The 17,586-nt window shown below is 41.3% G+C and overlaps 1 protein-coding gene across 1 annotated transcript in view; it reads left to right on the forward strand.

The window, feature by feature from the left end:
• Positions 1-17,586, forward strand: part of carmil2 (capping protein regulator and myosin 1 linker 2) — a gene marked incomplete at its 5' end in the record, with an annotated part of 54,386 nt that overhangs the window by 28,152 nt on the left and 8,648 nt on the right. Inside the window, 3 exons of the mRNA XM_083916941.1 lie at positions 2,186-2,724; positions 11,737-11,840; positions 15,454-16,363. Of these exons, the coding sequence (XP_083773067.1) occupies positions 2,186-2,724; positions 11,737-11,840; positions 15,454-16,363 (1,553 nt within the window). The remainder of the gene's footprint in view (positions 1-2,185; positions 2,725-11,736; positions 11,841-15,453; positions 16,364-17,586) is intronic.

Raw genomic sequence — 17,586 nt, forward strand, 5'->3', positions numbered from 1 at the left:
AGACACTCACCATTAAAAACATGAAAGTAGCACAAGACTTTTATTTTGAAGTATCGCTAACGCAAATCATAGATGCAACAATGAGATGTTAAGGCTCTGCTGCGATAAATTAAACTTAGCATAAGCAAAAAAAATACAGCCACAAATTAGAGCGAGCATAAAAACTAAAAGGCTGAATTCTGAGTATTAGGGCCATACAGCGAAACATTATAATAATCGAAGATTTTGATTTTGAGAATAAAGTCAAAATAAAATAGGTTGCTTCGAGTCATAGTAGATTGTAGATTGAAGTGCAGGGAATTACTAGACATCCTTATATGCCCCCCCCCCCCCTCCCATATTGAAAGGAAATCTACATCCTTGGTGATAGATAAAATTAGTTTTTATATCATTAATGTGATGGTATTAGATTATCAACAACATATTTAAATCTGTTCCGCTACTTCAACAATCCAGTTTGACACCTGAGCTCAGGTATAAATCTTAAATTGGACCTATTATGCTTTTCCTTATTTCCTGTCATACATATTGTTGTAATGCCTGATGTTCATGCTAAACGTGACCAAAGTCTTAAATAATGAGGTAAACATGCATAGGAGTAACTGGCATGAGCAGATCAGATTCAGACTGCTGTCAATGCCTCCTTTGAGACAGTTTTTCTACTTTCTCGGCAGTTTGACATCAAACCGTTGCGTATTTTCTAATAAGGTCATCTGCTGCAGGAAAAGCACGCTGACGCTTCATTTACAGAGTCCAGTTTGAGGCAGGATTTTGAGGCAGCTTGAGTTATGCTAAAAGATGGGACTTTTCCATCTATACAGTAAAGGGCCGTGTCGAGATGACTCAGAAGTAACATTATATCAATGAAATGTTTGTCTTATGATGGTCGGACCTGGCTTGTGAGTCCATAGGATGATAATGGTGATTTGCACATGAGCTTGTAATACATCCGTGCACCCAGCAGTCAGATATATGGCTTTATCTCAACCACTGGATCATATTGCTGCTGGAACATGTCCGGTTGTGTAGTGTTTGGTTTGGACTTTATCTGTGATTTTCGACAGTATAAAATACCACTATATACTCAGTCACGCTTCCGCAGTAGTACAGAGACGGAGAACGGAGACCTGGTAGTGCTGACCAATCAGAGTAAACTGAGCTTTTTTGGAGGGGGTCTTAAATATACAGGTGCAGCAGCCATGAGCAGTAGGAGAAAAATAACATTTAAGCATGTAAACATGTTCACGACACATGTATGAGCTTGAAAATGAGTATAATAGGTCCCCTTTAACCTCCTATCGTATGTGTCATCTTGTCCCATTGTATTCCTCGTGTGTGCTGTGCCATGTCGAACCATTCTGGGTTAGACACACAGCACGGTTTGGCTAATTGGAGCATGGCCTGTTTACTTTCACACCAGTGACTTTCACCATGGGAGAGATGAGACGGGGAGAAGATGGAGGAGGGGGCGATGAGGGAAGAGGAGGAAACATGGGGGGATTTGGGGCGCTCCGGCTCACAACCCCCCACCCCCACCCCCCACCTCCTTCTGTCTGAATGGAGAATAGCTTTAAAATAAGTAATAGTTAAACTAAATAATGCATAAAAAAGAATAAGTTGATCACCATCATTTTGTGTCAGTATTTTCTTAATTATTTTTTACAAAGAATGTTTTATTCCTAAAAATGTATTCATCAATTTGCATATCAAAGGCCTCTTAAATATTTAAACTGTAACTGAAAGATTAATAACAATGTAGGTTGAACCCAACCATAATGAATTGTTGTCTTATGTGACTGCAGCATCCATCTGCTGCTCTGCTTCCTCTCTCTTTCCACTCTGCATGTCTATGCTTAACTCATTATCCCTCTCTCTCTTTTCTGCTCTGCCCCCTTTTGTACCCCCCTCTTTACTTGCATAGTGTCTCCTCCCCCTCTGGTCTCTTGACACCCCCTCCCTCTCCATTTTTCCCATTTTCTGGTCTCTCCATCCCCCCATGTCTTGCCTGTACAGCTCTGCCTGCCCTAGATATACATACATACAGTACATTTCAGTAAAAAGCCTCCTCACTGCCTGGGCTGGATTCCCCATCTTTCCCTCCCTCCCTCCCTCCCTACATCCATCCCTCTGTCTTTCTTTATATTTCCATTCTCTCCTCTCATCAGTCCAACTGCTTCACTCTCAGGTCTCCTGGATGCAGACTGGGAGCAGCAGACCAGGGACAGTGGAGCAGAGAGCGAGAGGGGAGGAGGTGCTGAAGAGGAAGCAGGAGGAGGAGGAGGAGGAGGAAGGTGTGGCCACCCTCGGTTGTCGACAGCAACCCCCTTGTCAGTCAGGTTTTCAAGCCCCTCCCCTTCCCCGTCCCCCTCCCCCCCAGGACTGAGGGGGAGGAGGCGGAGGGAGGGGGAGGTGGTGGCAGTGGATGCTGCAGCAGCAATATCAGGAGCGAGAGGAGCATCGTTCATTCCTCCTCCCAGTCTCCCCCTCCTTGACTCCAACTCCGCTCGAGCTGCAGTGGAGGAGGCTGCCGGCCGCGGAGGCTTACCCAGACGACAGGCTCCCTTCCCCGGCTGCAGCCCCAGCCCAGGCCCCCTTCCCGGCTCTGGATCCCCCGCTTCTCCCATGGAGCCTTTACCCACCCAGGGACAGACTCTAAGGCATTACACAGCCTCCAGACCACGGCCACGACGCACACACACACAGCCCCCCACCTCCAGGCCTCAGGTAAGAACACACACATACCCATAAACACTAACCAGTGACCACACACACACACACACACACACAATCTGAGTGAGCAAGCAGAAATTTGCATTTTGACAGCATTTGCATTTATACATATACACAATAATACATGTGCATGCTTTATACAGACATATGTGCTCAGCAAAATACAGCCACAGATAGAAAGCAGGATGAAAGGAGAGATGGAAGGGTACATGAAGTAGGAAGCTAATTGCACGACTACAGACGGATCCCAGAGGAGAAAACGATGGAAATGGAGGAAGTCAAAACAACACGATAGAAAAAAAGATAAAGAGAGGAGGAGAGGGGACCAATGGAGGGATAAAGGGGAGACTGTTAATATGATTAGGATCCTTAATGCAGCAAAATACCCACATTACATCTATCTCTCTCGCTGTCTGTCTATCTTTCAATCTCTCTATCTTTCTCTCGCTCTCTCTATCTATCTATCTATCTATCTATCTATCTATCTATCTATCTATCTATCTATCTATCTATCCTCTCTTCATTGCTGTCTTGCTTTTATTTCAATGATACTGGAGCAATAATGGTAGCCATCTTTATCTTTGCATTCTCTTACTCCATGGAGTCGTGCTTAGTGCTTAGTGTGTGTGTGTGTGTGTGTGTGTGTGTGTGTGTGTGTGTGTGTGTGTGTGTGTGTGTGTGTGTGTGTGTGTGTGTGTGTGTGTGTGTGTGTGTGTGTGTGTGTGTGTGTGTGTGTGTGTGTGCGGTATGAATAGACACATGCATTTTGGGTGGTGTTCCCTGGGTTGTTCCCAGTGCTGATTTCTCTCTCTCTCTCTCTCCATCTCTCCCTCCTGGGAATGCTTTCACTAACTCCATTATTCATGTTTTCACATTAATGGGGGTCTCTCTCTGCGTGCATCCACTGTGCAAAAGGAAAAGCAGGATTTCTCTTCATCCATGGTGACCTTGCGTGTGTAAACTGTGTCTTGTGTGTGATCTGCCCTTTTGAAATACACATTAGTTGTTTTGTATACAGTCCATGTGAGGTGTTGTTTAACAAACAAAATCACACATCATTTTTGATTTAATGAGACATTACTACGATGTGCAGTCTGGCTTAGATAAGTGTCGCTTCTCAGTGGTTAGATTGTATTTATGTATTTTGCAATTTATCGGCCAACAAAAAATGTTGACAGAAATATTAGCCATTACTGACCGTAGATTAATAGACCAGAGTAAATAATTGATTCAGTTAGCATGTCTGGCTATTGGCCATTTACTTAAATGGAAAGTATCAGCTAATATTTTCCAGTTAACTTGCTAGAGGACTTTTTTGCTTCACTAATTCTAATTGAGCGGAGAGCAAAGTAGCCTGTTAGCATGCAAGTTGGATTCAAGGGGGGCTAGCATTTCCGTGTTCACGTGCTAACTTTAATTAAGTTTTGGAATAAGAAGAGGAGTCTTGAATTATACTGTGCTCACATCAAGTGGGGGTTGCAGTTCCTGTCAATATCCACTTGTCATCTGAAAAAATGGGATTTTTTTTAAACTTCTGATATTTCTTTGTACTAAATATTATTGAAGTGCCTAAAAAAGTAATAACATGAACATGATTGTAGCATTAGCACTTTAGCTAGCTAGCCTGTATGAATTGTATATCGCTAAAAATGTAACTGTCAAAATTTCATATTCCATGGCAATATTTATCAGGCTGGGTGTGTGCACAAGATGACACTAAGATTCGATTTCAGCAAAATGAGAAAACACTGCATTTGCATTATATTGTCAATTTCATATTCTAAAGATCATTTTAAAGTTGAAATAATATCACCAAACCACTAACACAGCAGAGACCAGGGTTTGGGAGTGTTTCTTTAAGCAGGTCCATGAGCTCTGTCTGATCTCAACAAAACCCTTTTAGCTGCCTAAATTTAACAGTAGACATAATAAAATGCACAAATAAGTTTGGAAGACAATGACATAAAACCTTCAATAAGGGCAGTTTTGGGTCGTTTAGGTATGAGGACTTTTGTTTCCCTTAAAGAGTCTGTCATACCATGAGCTGCAGATACACCCACTTGAAATCAGATGTGTTTAAAACAAGGCAGAAGTGGTTTGCAGTATTCACAGCTAGTAACTAACGTTCCACAAATGATGAAACAAACCACCAGATTATTCGGTTGTCTCAGCGGTAAATGACACGTGGGCACCTTTGAAACAATGAGAATGCAAAAATAAAAAATAGTTTATTATCATCCTGGACTTGAAGAGGACAAAATGTCCTGTTCTCCAAAGAGAAGGGAGCCTGTTTCAGTCACACACCAAAATACACAGATCCTACACCCAAAGAAGAGCTATGTTAGGGTAGTGGTTTCGATACACTGTATGCATTAAACCCTAATTATTTAGTACACATGTAAACAGACAATTCAGCATATGAATTGACGCTGTGAGCAAAAGGGATTTTTGTAGCAGGAGACTTTTCTTTGGGCTTGTAACGTAGAAGAACCTTTTGTGCTGCCAAGAGCAACCCTTTTACAAAGGTTTTCTATAGTGTCATGCTCAAATGGTGTTACATAAAACATGTATGTTGCCATGAACAACACTGTTGCCTAGTGATACAATTTCAAGAACTTTTTAAGAACCACATTGAGGTATAACTGTTTTTTAACAACACAGACTTTATCAGGTCACTACTGTTTTGTTGTAAATAGCAGCCAGTCCCGAACAATAATCCAAGTACACCAAATATTGACAGCATCATTTATGGGTACAGTCTAGATCACACCTACTGACTGGCCCAGTGCTTGTAGCCTTGTAGCCAGAAAGTCCAGGGTCGATTCCTGGTCCTTTCCCCAAAATTCTTTCTTCCTTTCTACTCATGTTCTACTGGGTTCCCTCTCGTGGTTAGGTGGACTGGAGACAAAGTGTATAAATCAAAAGACTGTTTTTATTACTTCTGTCACCATGAAAAAAAGACCAAAAAAAAGAAAAGTTTTTTGCTAATCCATCAGCGACCACCTTGGACACCAATCACATAACAAAGGGCATGAGTCATTTTAATATAACAATGATTATTGAATTTATATCTGAGATATATCTAAAGAATGGGAAGGCAGGTTCACAGTATTCAGAACAAGGAAAGAGGCAGGCAGGTAACAGATGGCTCGAACACAAGGCAACATGGAAGGATCTAGCAAAAACCCCTGAGGAAACCTCCCACTGTATGCAGGGGTTAATGCCCTCGAAGGGAGGACTGTCCAATCATTCCTGATACAGTATCCCTGCAGGGCATTAACCCGGATATATCGCAATCAATTGCCGCAGAACATTTTTTTCAGACCATTAATTTATATTTTCATGCATTTTGCAATCAAAAGCTAAAATGTTTTTCAAACAATAACTACCTGGTAACACCTTAGGTTTGACTAAGAAGAAGAAGAAGAATTCTTTAATTAATCCCGAAAGGGGAAATTCAATTTTTTCACTCTGTTATAATTATTATTCAGGTTACACACACAGACAGGCCCGAAATACACACACCCTACAGTTCCCAGCCGGGTCACCTATGGGCTGAGCTACTGACGCCAACTACCTGGTAGATTAAATTTCCATCCCAAAAGGTTCTTAGGCAATGGAAATGCTGGTTACTACTCCAATACATAGTTTTGACTTGTTTGTTCAGGTATGAGCCAGAATGCTAATGCTAACTTGATGCTAGCAAGATTCAAAGTCAATAGCACTGCGTACGGTTGACAGTAAATATAATTTGACATTATGTGAACAACGAGACAGCTATCCAGCCATGTCCCTGTCACCGCAGCAATATCAACATTTTTCCAAAGAAAAAATAATCAATGTGTACTGTCGACCGGCAGCCTAAAGAAGCAAGTTGAACAGTGAAATAATGTGAGATGATCTCCTGTGATACAAAGTAAGGTCAGAGGGACAGTGTAAAGGTACTTCCTGCAGCTTGTGTGTTGCACTACAGTCAGTGTTGTACAAATAAGAGGTTCATATTTGTCTCCTTTTATTTAACGCTGTAGTTTAAAACGGTGAGCAGACAGTTTCACCAGAACTACTTTATAGGTGTCCTGTATAACGTTATAATGGACACCCTGCAGCCAATCAGAATTTAGTATTTATACAGACCGGTATAAATGACCGTAAAGAATTGTGAGCACATGAGCCACGATGATGGTGCCTGATTGCAGGGGCAGTCAGGTGATTTACAGATGCAAAGTCATAAACCACACAAAGGAGGATGTCTGAGATAAGGAGGTGGCAGGACGTGGTGCTGATGTTGCCATGGTGGTCATCATATCACACATTTATCAACTCAGTAGTTACATCAGGACCTCCAGTATTTGGAGCAAGTGGGAAAAGGCAGGTGACAATCAATTGTCATAACATGGTGTTCTCTTCTTCTATTGTTTTCTGCAACACCAATTTCTCCAGCCCGTCTGCTGCCCGGTAAAGCTTTACTTCCACCTGCTCTGGTCTTCCCAGCCGGGCTTGTGGTGTGTGCAGTGTGCTGCTGCCCTGGCTTGTCTTTCAGTGCACCCATGGGAGGAATTGTGTTTGCTTCCCTGCTGTTCAGTCAGCATGCTCGCTGGGTAAGCAGAGAGCAGCTTAATGAAGAGACGCCAAGTTAACTGCATCAACATTTGTTGATACTGTAAAAACTTCTGACGGGATGTCAAATACCGATGAACACAGTTTAAATGGAACGGGTTATGACCTACTATGGACGGTAGCTGGGCTCCTGTGTAGGTGTCACTTTATTTATCAGTCTAGTGCATGTTTGACTATCCACATCCAAAACATGGATGCATGAAAGCTCAGTTGCCCCTTAGCAACGAGCGTGTGTGTGTGTGTGTGTGTGTGTGTGTGTGTGTGTGTGTGTGTGTGTGTGTGTGTGTGTGTGTGTGTGTGTGTGTGTGTGTGTGTGTGTGTGTGTGTGTGTGTGTGTGTGTGTGTGTGTGTGTGTGTGTGTGTGTGTGTGTGTGTGTGTGTGTGTGTGCCAATGATTGTGTGACATGTTGCCATGTTGGCATGTAGCACATAGAGACAGGTGGCTGTAAAGGAGGCAGCAGAGAATGAAAGAGAGGCACATTATTTTGTTGGATGACAGAGAGAGATGGAAAGAGCTTAAAGATGGAGACAAATGCTGCATTCACAAACATGAAAACGTCCCGTTGTTAGGACTTGGCTTTCATGGAATATCCCAAGCATTCATTTTGGCACCTGATTTTGATTTAGTCTTAGTCTTTTGATGAAAAAGTAAACCATTTTAGCCATTTGGTTCTTGTTTTTTCTTTTTAGTTCCAAGCATTATCAGGCTACAGCTGTTACCATCTTTGAAGTCTTTATTAGCAGAGCAACAGGAAATAAAAAGAGAGTGATGAAAATGACACGCAATAGTCCCCAGTAGGATTTGAACTGCAGACATTGTGGTTCTTGGCCAGCACCTTAAAGAGAAAGGCCAAAGAACGGAGCATCGGAGATCTGCCGAAATCCTAACCTTACTCTGCCAGATGAATTAATTTGCATGATTCACATTTGCTCTGCATATCCATCTGGGAACTCTCGTTTGGAGATCTTTTGGGAAGGGGCGAAAATACGGGTTGCTGATTGGATAAACAATCTGTCTATCACCACCTATGTTGGCGATAAACCGTCCAAATCAATCAGATCAACGAAACGTATGACGTACTAACAGAGCATTGAGGCAAAGCTCAGAAAATGTAAACAACATGTCGGTAAAGGATATTTGCCGTTTGTGTAACGCAAATTTACCGACAAAAGGCCCAATTTTAGGTGCCCGGTCCTCCAGTGTCTCTAATTCTGATAAAACTTGTCCATGTGAAGCTGCCACGTTGTTTACACTGAACAGTCGCTTCTTGCTGCGTCACACTTACACCCTTTTCAAAACCAACGCTGATTGGACGACTCGGCAAACGGCTCCAAATTTTCGCGGCCGCATGTTACCAGACTGATCAGCGAGTAAAATACAATGGAGCTCGCAAGATCAGGATGGGCTCATGGGGCTACCAAAATCCGTAGATTGACGCAAAGCGCTTCAGCGCCCCTTGACTGTAACAGGTGTTGGCTCTCACTCACTGACAGTCAGTAAGTGTCGTTCCCCACCATCTTTGGAGACAGGGTGGATCTATTTCATGGAACACAGACGGGGATTGGGAAGTGCAGAGTGGCTCTCTATATGCTTTTCTTTGTGGAGCATATTTTACAGAAAATATTCCAAAACTGATGATAGGTGAATCATTTAAAGTTTAAAGAAATTTAAAGAGATGTTTACATTTTTTCGGACTGTCAGTCACAGACCCTTGGAATCCTCCTCCCTAGTTTTCTTACTTTTACAAGTCAACTAAACGTCAGGGAAAGTTCAAACACACAGTCCATTTCACTCTGCTCTGTGGTAATAAAACAACCTCACTTTCCTCACTAAAGCCTGTTTTCTGTAGAAGCTCGGCTGTTCTAACACAGACGCTCACTGTAATGATCGTTCACCGACTACAACTATGTTCTCAAAATGCAAAGCAGCACAGCTCATTTAAAAGCTGGATTCATTCGCCAGTTCACTTAATTCTGTCTAGGTTTTGCTTACATGCACATCCGCAGCACTTGATAATGTTTCATTACAGTAATCTTACCTCACCTCATGATTTTCCCTTTTTGCTGTTTTGGTGACATAAATCTGTTGCTCATAGATAATCAAAATTGGTAATTGTATGTGTAAGCTATATTGTCCCTTTCTACATGCTGCATTCATTGTGGTAGTATTACGTAATATTGATTTTGATTTACATTAAAACTGCTAGCGATGGTAACTATGCAGCCATCTGTGCACAGACATGTGTGGACAGGCTTTTCACATACTGTATCTTCTCTCAGAGGTCGACATTGTCCATTATACAACCCAACATAAACAGCATAGCATGACATAATAGCTAGTTGTGGGCTCAGTTATGCCTCATGTGAACCTTCCTTACCTCAGTTACAACATTCAACGAAAAACTCAAAAAGTATTTTTCAGTGCTGTGAACTGGAAGAATGCCTAAAGTGAAACCCACAGAACAATGAAAAAATACATTTTCTACATTAAAAGGGTTAACAAAAGGCTTTATAGCCACACAAATGCACCTCCAGTAGGCTAATATAAGTGAGTTTCTGCAGACAGGGTTTGACCTAGTTAGAATATTGCTTACACATGACAACTGCCCTGAACTGGAGCTACTTACTGCTCAGTCCACAGCAGGTCCATTTTAAACTCAACACAAAGCTTTTCATTTACATTTTTGCACTATTGATGATGAATGTACAGGAGCTGAAATGTTTGGGGTGATTAATTATGTTAGAAACAGTTTTTTGCCACTACATTTTAATAAATGAAATAGGCCTAAAGTTACAATCCAGTTCTGACACGATGGAAGAACTTACATGAGCACTCACTGTTGTTTTATTCTAAAGTTTTATCCAGTTTCTTTACAAAAGGTAAAATGTGAAGGTGCACGAACCAGACTGGTTCGCAGGGTCATATCTTATTTGTTTTTCTTAAATTTGCTGTTAAGAAAAGTCTATGTTGGATTCATGATGTGTTCTTAAACCGCTGAATTGTCCGTACCTTTTTTCTTATCATCATCAGTCCCATTTTCTCATAAGTTGAATGGGCATGCTAGTTGATCCTAATTAGCAGGTAAAACCCCATAAAAGGGCATGAGACTACAGGGCTGTGTGCATCATTTAATCTAAATGTAGTGTTACTACACTTTATTTGCCTTTTCTATGTTAATTCCATTAAATTAGCGTGACTAACTGTTTTTGATGAAAGTTTCTTACAGTGGCCGTGAGAGCTCAATGCATTGCAAATTCCGAAAACATTTTCACCAATTTGACACAACATGCAAAGCTGTGAATACAGAAAATACAACCAAAACGTGCCACAAATAGAGAAAACGCAACCAAATCCCACCGCACAATTCAGATATGAAACAACTGTTCAAGTGAATCAGTGGTTCAACTGGAAAAATCATTTCGTCTTTCTATGGTTTTAAATAATGTTTCAAACAGGAACAAAGTAAATAGAAGTTATAGTTTACAGTTGTTTTCCTTAAAACATACAAACACAACTGAACAATGTCTATTACGTACATCATAAATAGGTCAGTGGGAAAGCTTTGTACAACTTTGCCCATGAGTCCAAATGTTCAAACGTTCAAGGTCACCTGCTCGGGGAGATCTGCCTTTTCATTTAAGGCCCAGGCGAATGCATATAGATTTACCTACTTTGTTTTTTACAGCAAAAAAAATTAAAACATAGAATCTTGAGAAACCAGTTTTGTTAACATTAATGTGACAGACACAGTGTTTGTGTTTGTATGAGACACTTTGAAGATTCTGTATTTTGTTCCGTGTCTTCAACTGTTTACATAAAGTAGGTGATAGTCTGCTCATGGGGAAGGAGAGGGGGGTAGCTTGTTGGTAAATGCTGGAAAGGGCTGAGTAGAATGGTTATTTATATATATTTATATATATATATATATATATAGCACACTGTTGGGTGTAATGACTGACATGTGTAAGTAGGCTTGTGTTTAAATAAATGATTGAATTTAGTAGTTATTGTATTTTGAACTTTGATATGTGTTTGTAGGGACTGCAGATGGAAATGAACTAGTAGCTAAATCTGGTACAATACATCTCTTCTCCTTGTGTAAGATTAACATTCTTTGTATGGTCCCTGATAAATGAATGTAATAAAGTAAACTAAAGTAAAAAAAATTATTATTAATTAATCATTTTTGCTGTTGTTTTAAAAATGTTTAAATACAGATGATCTCATTAAGTTAGTTAGTTAGTCAGTTTCATTTCATTCAATTCATTGTAAAACATTATGATTTCTCTGTCAAAAGGTGAAGAATTTAATGTTGTTTTTGTTCCTCCTCCAGGAGGCAGACAAACAACATGTATATAATGTTATTTTTGTTGTGTGTTTTGTTATAGGAGCCGGTTTCAAAGGTAGAGAATGAGGTCAGCGAGGTGATGGGCAGAGTGGATGAAGGAGTAGAGGAGTTCTTCACCAAGAAAATCATTCCTGACTATGCACTGTGAGTTCAACACACACAGATACATGCATACACATAAACACACACACACACACACACACACACACACACACACACACACACACACACACACACACACACACACACACACACACACACACACACACACACTCTCACACACGCCTTTTCTCTTTGCTAAATATCCACTTAAGACAGTAGCACATTGGGAATCTGGTATTACTAATTGATGTCAATATGAGATTCTATTAAAGACTGAAAGCCATGATTGGCTAAAATTACCAGTCCATCTCACAAACCCCCTTATTCTGCTCACCTGCGTCAAATAGTGATTGAAAGTGGCAGCCAATCAGTGGGCAGAACTGATCAGGTTTCTGATTTTCAAAATATAAAAAAAATCACTGCAGCTTGTAGATGTTATTTTGTTGCACCAAAGCATTCCACTACACTAGTGTTCCCAAAGTGGATGCTGCTGCACCCGAGTGTGTCTTGAGGATGGTCTAAGGGTGCCGCAAGATTTAATGCATCATTGTTCGTTTATTGCTTGATTCAATAGCATTTCACCACGTTAACAAACATGCCACTTTTACATAAAATGTTTTATACGGTAACATTTTCAAACATATCAAATCTGAAACAAAAAAGAGGAAAACATCAAAATCACCACATTAATACGCAGTCATATGCTGCAGCCTGTTTCCTGTTGTCAACACACTTTCTGGCTCAAGAGGTTGTCAGGAGCTCTGCAGTCAGAAAACTAGTGAACGTCAGAGGAAGTGATTCATTGTTAGAATAGTGACTATTCACTCTCTTGTGAGCAGAGAGTTTGACTGTTATAATTCTATTTCTTGCATCAAGAATGCAAAGGCCAAACCTCTGATGACAACTGCTGAAATAAGAGTACATTGTGTGATAAAGATCTTTGTGATTGCAGCCTTGTAGCCCTATGTGTAGAATGCATGCTGAATGTCTATGTTGTGTTTAAAAGACCCTGTGCTCTTCAGTGTAACACCACACAAACACACATCCTGCCTAGGTTTGCTGTTTCAGCTCACTGAACACATAATGACGTAAGATGGTCATATTCTAGACAGATATGCCATTTTTATAGTCACTCAAATAGTCAGTCTGACACTGTTTGGGAGTGTGTTCATTTGCTCTAATCACTGTGTCTCCATCCACATATTGTCATTTTCAGTACAGTAGTGGCTTGAATTAGTTAGTGGGCTGTGTGACACATAAATCTCAGTTCAAAGGGTCCCTCACTAGCTTTTTCTGGGGCTTCCAACAGTATCTCATGGCCTTCATCAGTGAATTTAATGTCGTATTTCTACTGGTAACCGGCTCGTATAGACTCGACTCGACTCGACTCGACTCGACTCGGCGACCCAGCCCAGCACGGCTGGGATGTGCTTTTCCACTCTATACTAGCTCTGTGAAGTTTGTTCCTTTATCATGTAGAGAGTAAATCTTCGGTTACATCTACGACTGTTACTTTAATACTAATGCCGACATCGCTATTATTATTTTTAGTTTCATAAAATGTAGGGTACCTGAATTCACAAATATGTTGGATAGTGTCTTTTGCTATTTAGAAGCAGGTGATGTTGCTGTGTTGTTCAAAAGCTTTTATTCACGAAGCAGCTAAATCAGGAACTGCGTATTAGGTCCACGTATGGAAAATAAACACTTATGGACCAGGGGGAGGGGGTAATATTTCAAGAAAAAAGGCACAGATTTATGAGATTAAAAAGTAGCAAATCTACGAGAAAAAAGTTGCAGATTTATGAGATTAAAAAGTAGCAAATCTACGAGAAAAAAGTTGCAGATTTATGAGATTAAAAAGTAGCAAATCTACGAGAAAAAAGTTGCAGATTTATGAGATTAAAAAGTAGCAAATCTACAAGAAAAGAATTGCAGATTTATGAGATTAAAAAGTAGCAAATCTACAAGAAAAGAATTGCAGATTTATGAGATTAAAAAGTAGAAAATCTACGAGAAATAAATTGCAGATTTATGAGATAAATGTTGGAAAATAGTGTTTGGTTTTACACCTCCAGTGTTTTGTTTTACGCTCCCTTTTGAACTACATCATTTCAGGACCAACACAGACGCTGCTGCATGCCATGCAGGCTCGTATGTCTGCAGCAAACTAAAAAATACTGTGTTTTGAAGGTTAGAAAGAATGAAGAACTCTACAAGGTCCGATGACATCTTGTATAATACGGTAGGGGATGAAAAACTGCACTATAGCGCTTATAACGTTATATGTACAATGAAACTTTAACGGCACTATTATTTTTTAATGTGCGATTAATGCTGATAGTGAAGTGAGCCAAAGCCCACACTGCATGTAGACAGAGCAGACTGAAATATCGCTTTCCTACATGTGTATGCCTGTAAAGTTGTAGCCTAATAAAGTATTGGCTTTTTACTCACAAAGGTTTTATTTCGCTAACATCTGCACCTGGGACCGTTGCTAATTTAAGCATTTAATACCTTATCAATACACCTGTTCAACAGGCATAACATGTCAAGTTATAACCCAGATGTCTGGTGTGTTCTGCGGCTCACTTCACTATCAGCATGAACCGTGCATCCTTATAACATTAAAAGCGCCACAATGCAGTCTCTCATGATTATACATGATATCATCAGACCTTGTAGCGTCCTTCATTCTTCTAAACTTCAAAACAGTATTTTTCTGAGTTTGCTGCAGACATCCTGCACGACATGCAGCGGCATCTGGGTTGATCCTAAAGTGATGTTCAACAGGGAGTATTAAACAAAACACTGGAGCTGTCATACAAAACACTATTTTTCTGACATTTAATCTCATAAATCTGCGACTTTTTTCCCCCAAAATATAACCCACCTCCCCCGGGTCCATATATATATATTTTTTTTCATACTTGGCCCTTATACGCCGTCGTATTTACCAGCAGTAACTTAACACTTTTAAAGCGTGGTTCTCTCTCTCCTGCAGAGACATGAGTCCAATCTCGTAACACACTAAACTCCACATTAGTATGTGCTCAGCTTGCTTAGAACCTCGACAAAGGTAGTATTAAAAAATTTACAGGGAGCAGGTACTATCCACAAACTTTGCTAAAAATTTAGAAAAACCAAAAAAAGCGATGAAAAAGACAAGGTCGAGATGAGTCGAGCTGCACCGTGCAGTGGAAAAGGGACATAACTAATTCAAGCATCATCACGTCACCCATCATATAAATGGGACTGCTGTCCATGTATTAAGAGTTTACAGCCTCATACACAAGCTTTACTTTTCTCCTGTAAGTGGAGAAAAAAGATTTGTGAAAGATTGTGGATGTTTTGACCTGACCAGACGAAAGGTAACATAAATAGTTACAGAACAATGAATCTCCAGACCAAATGTCATGGTAATCTGGCCAGTAGTCATCAAGATATCGTGCTCTGGGCCGAGTAGATTGACAGGCTGATCATTTGATCATCATCATCCAAAGCAGTACTCACTGACAGGCGTCTGTGCCCTGTGGGCTGTGTTGCATGACCCTTCTTGTCGTGTACCTGAACTGAGCATGTGTCCTGTAGCAGTAGTTGTAGTACTGAGTGTCTCTTCTTGTCTGTTGCTCTTTCTGCTGTCTCCCTGCTGCAGAAAAGGCCAGTGGGAGGAGTCAATCCCTGCCCAAGCCACTCCCTCAGAGTCAAGCTCCACACCCTCAGCCTCAACCCCCTTTTCCTCTTCGTCTGACAATATCACCTCCTCTACCACCACCACTGTCACCTCTCCCTCTGTCCCATCTACTGACACATCCTTTACACCCACTGATGTTCCACCCCTCTCTACATCCTCCACTCCCCCCACCCCCTCTTCTGTCACCACCACCACCACCACCACCACCACAACCATAACCACACTTCCCACCAAAAACATCAAGAAAAAGTTTGGCGACTTCTTTGCCTTCAAGAGGGCTCGAGCCGGCCGAGCCACCAAGGCAGGAGGGGGAGAGGGAGGAGGAGGAGGAGGAGAGGGGGTGAAGGTCAAAAGGACCTCCATTGCAGACCTCATTCGACCCCTCCGTGAGGCCAAAGAAAGGGAGAGAGAGAGGGAGAGAGAAAAGGGGAGAGGGGCAAGGTCAGTGGAGGATGCTAACGTTTCTAATGATGCCGCCACCACAGAAGGAACCCTTGCCACCAGCCACCATCTTGCAGGCGATGCAACAGAGGCGATGGCGCCTGCCAAGACATTAACCGCGATGACGCCTTCCAGTGAGACCACTCCCTCTTACCCCACCATCCCCACAAGCCAAGACCTCACCACTGCCACGTTCTCCAACCTGGAAGAAGACACAGTTCCTGTCCTGCCGGGTCGCACGCCTAGTCCTGTGGTCACCTCCCCTCTTACAGAGCAGGAGAGGAGTGGTGAGCAGATGAAGTTGGGAGGGACTCCGTATGGAGAGAGGAGGCTGAAGGTGACCAAGAGGTCACTGAGAGAGGGCAAGAGTCAGAGTCTCATACTGCTGACGGGATTAGAGCCTGAAGACAAGGATGACACGCACAGTAAGGTCAGTCTGACAATACACTGGACACACAGCCATCCAATAGGAGAAGGGGTGACCTCAACAGAAAACAAACTGTAAATACTGCTGGGAACCAGGCTTTAAAGCAATACTTCACCCTCTAAATGACCATTTGTACATCAGATACTCACTGAGTGCTGCTTTAAATTCATGAAGAAAACTTTTTTTGTCACATACTGCCCTGGTGAGTGGAAAATCAAAAAATGGAGAAGAGTCTTGATGCATTTAAAAAAAACAAACAGCAAAACTATATTAAGCATCTGTTTACAAACTCTCTCATGACTGGTGCAGAATAATACAAGTCTTTTTCTTATCCAGTCTTACGCTCAGTGTTTCCCAAACACATGTATTTTCTTTAAAACCCTACTTTTTTTTTTACTGTTCTTACTAATTAACTCTTTCGCTACTCGTCCTCTACAGTGAGAAGCTTGCACAGGAGCGGACACTGGACATGTGGAAGTGTTATACATAGGAGAGTTTTAGAGAAAACAATCAAATTTGAAATGTTCAATTATTGTGGTTTCTTTACTTTAGCCCACCAATTGTAATTGTCAATGCCAATATTACCCTGGCCCTACCGATGTGAATGGTCTGAAGGTTTTTCACTATTAGTGTAAAGTCGTACTACTTAGTAGTAAAAGGACTACACCATGTAAAACACAGATACTGTGCTGAAAGTCTCCACTGAGGACTGAACAGCCTCTTAATCAGACTGTTGCTCAGACTTCCAGAGATAAGAGATGAAAGAGGCAAGAACATTTCTGTAAATGAATGTGATTGCATCTGTCAGCAGCAACTGAAAACTCGGCTGCTGGATCCTTTAAAAGCTGGAGACGTTTAGAATTCAGGCAGCAGTGAAGAGTGTTGCAGCAGTTTTTAACCATCCAACATTCACATTGCTGATCGTTAGAAGGCCCTTCATTCGAGTGTTCAATCAGAAAATGAATGAAGAATAAAGTGAATTGTGAAGAGTTTGACCCCATTGTGATGTAGTATATTTAGGGTAGTAAATATAGGGTACCCCCCCCCCCCCCCGGGTTGAAGACGCAGGTGGTGAATGGGTGACGAGAGTTGGCTGAATATCTGGATTATGATTATGGGATGTGGAGCAGGACTGTACTGAACGTGTGTGTGAGTTTGTATGTGTGCACCTTGGCGTGTGTGAAAATTCACATTTACTGTTCTAATTGTCCATGTATCGTCTTCCA

Source organism: Echiichthys vipera (assembly GCF_963691815.1).
Source record: "Echiichthys vipera genome assembly, chromosome: 7".
NCBI lineage: Eukaryota > Metazoa > Chordata > Actinopteri > Perciformes > Trachinidae > Echiichthys > Echiichthys vipera.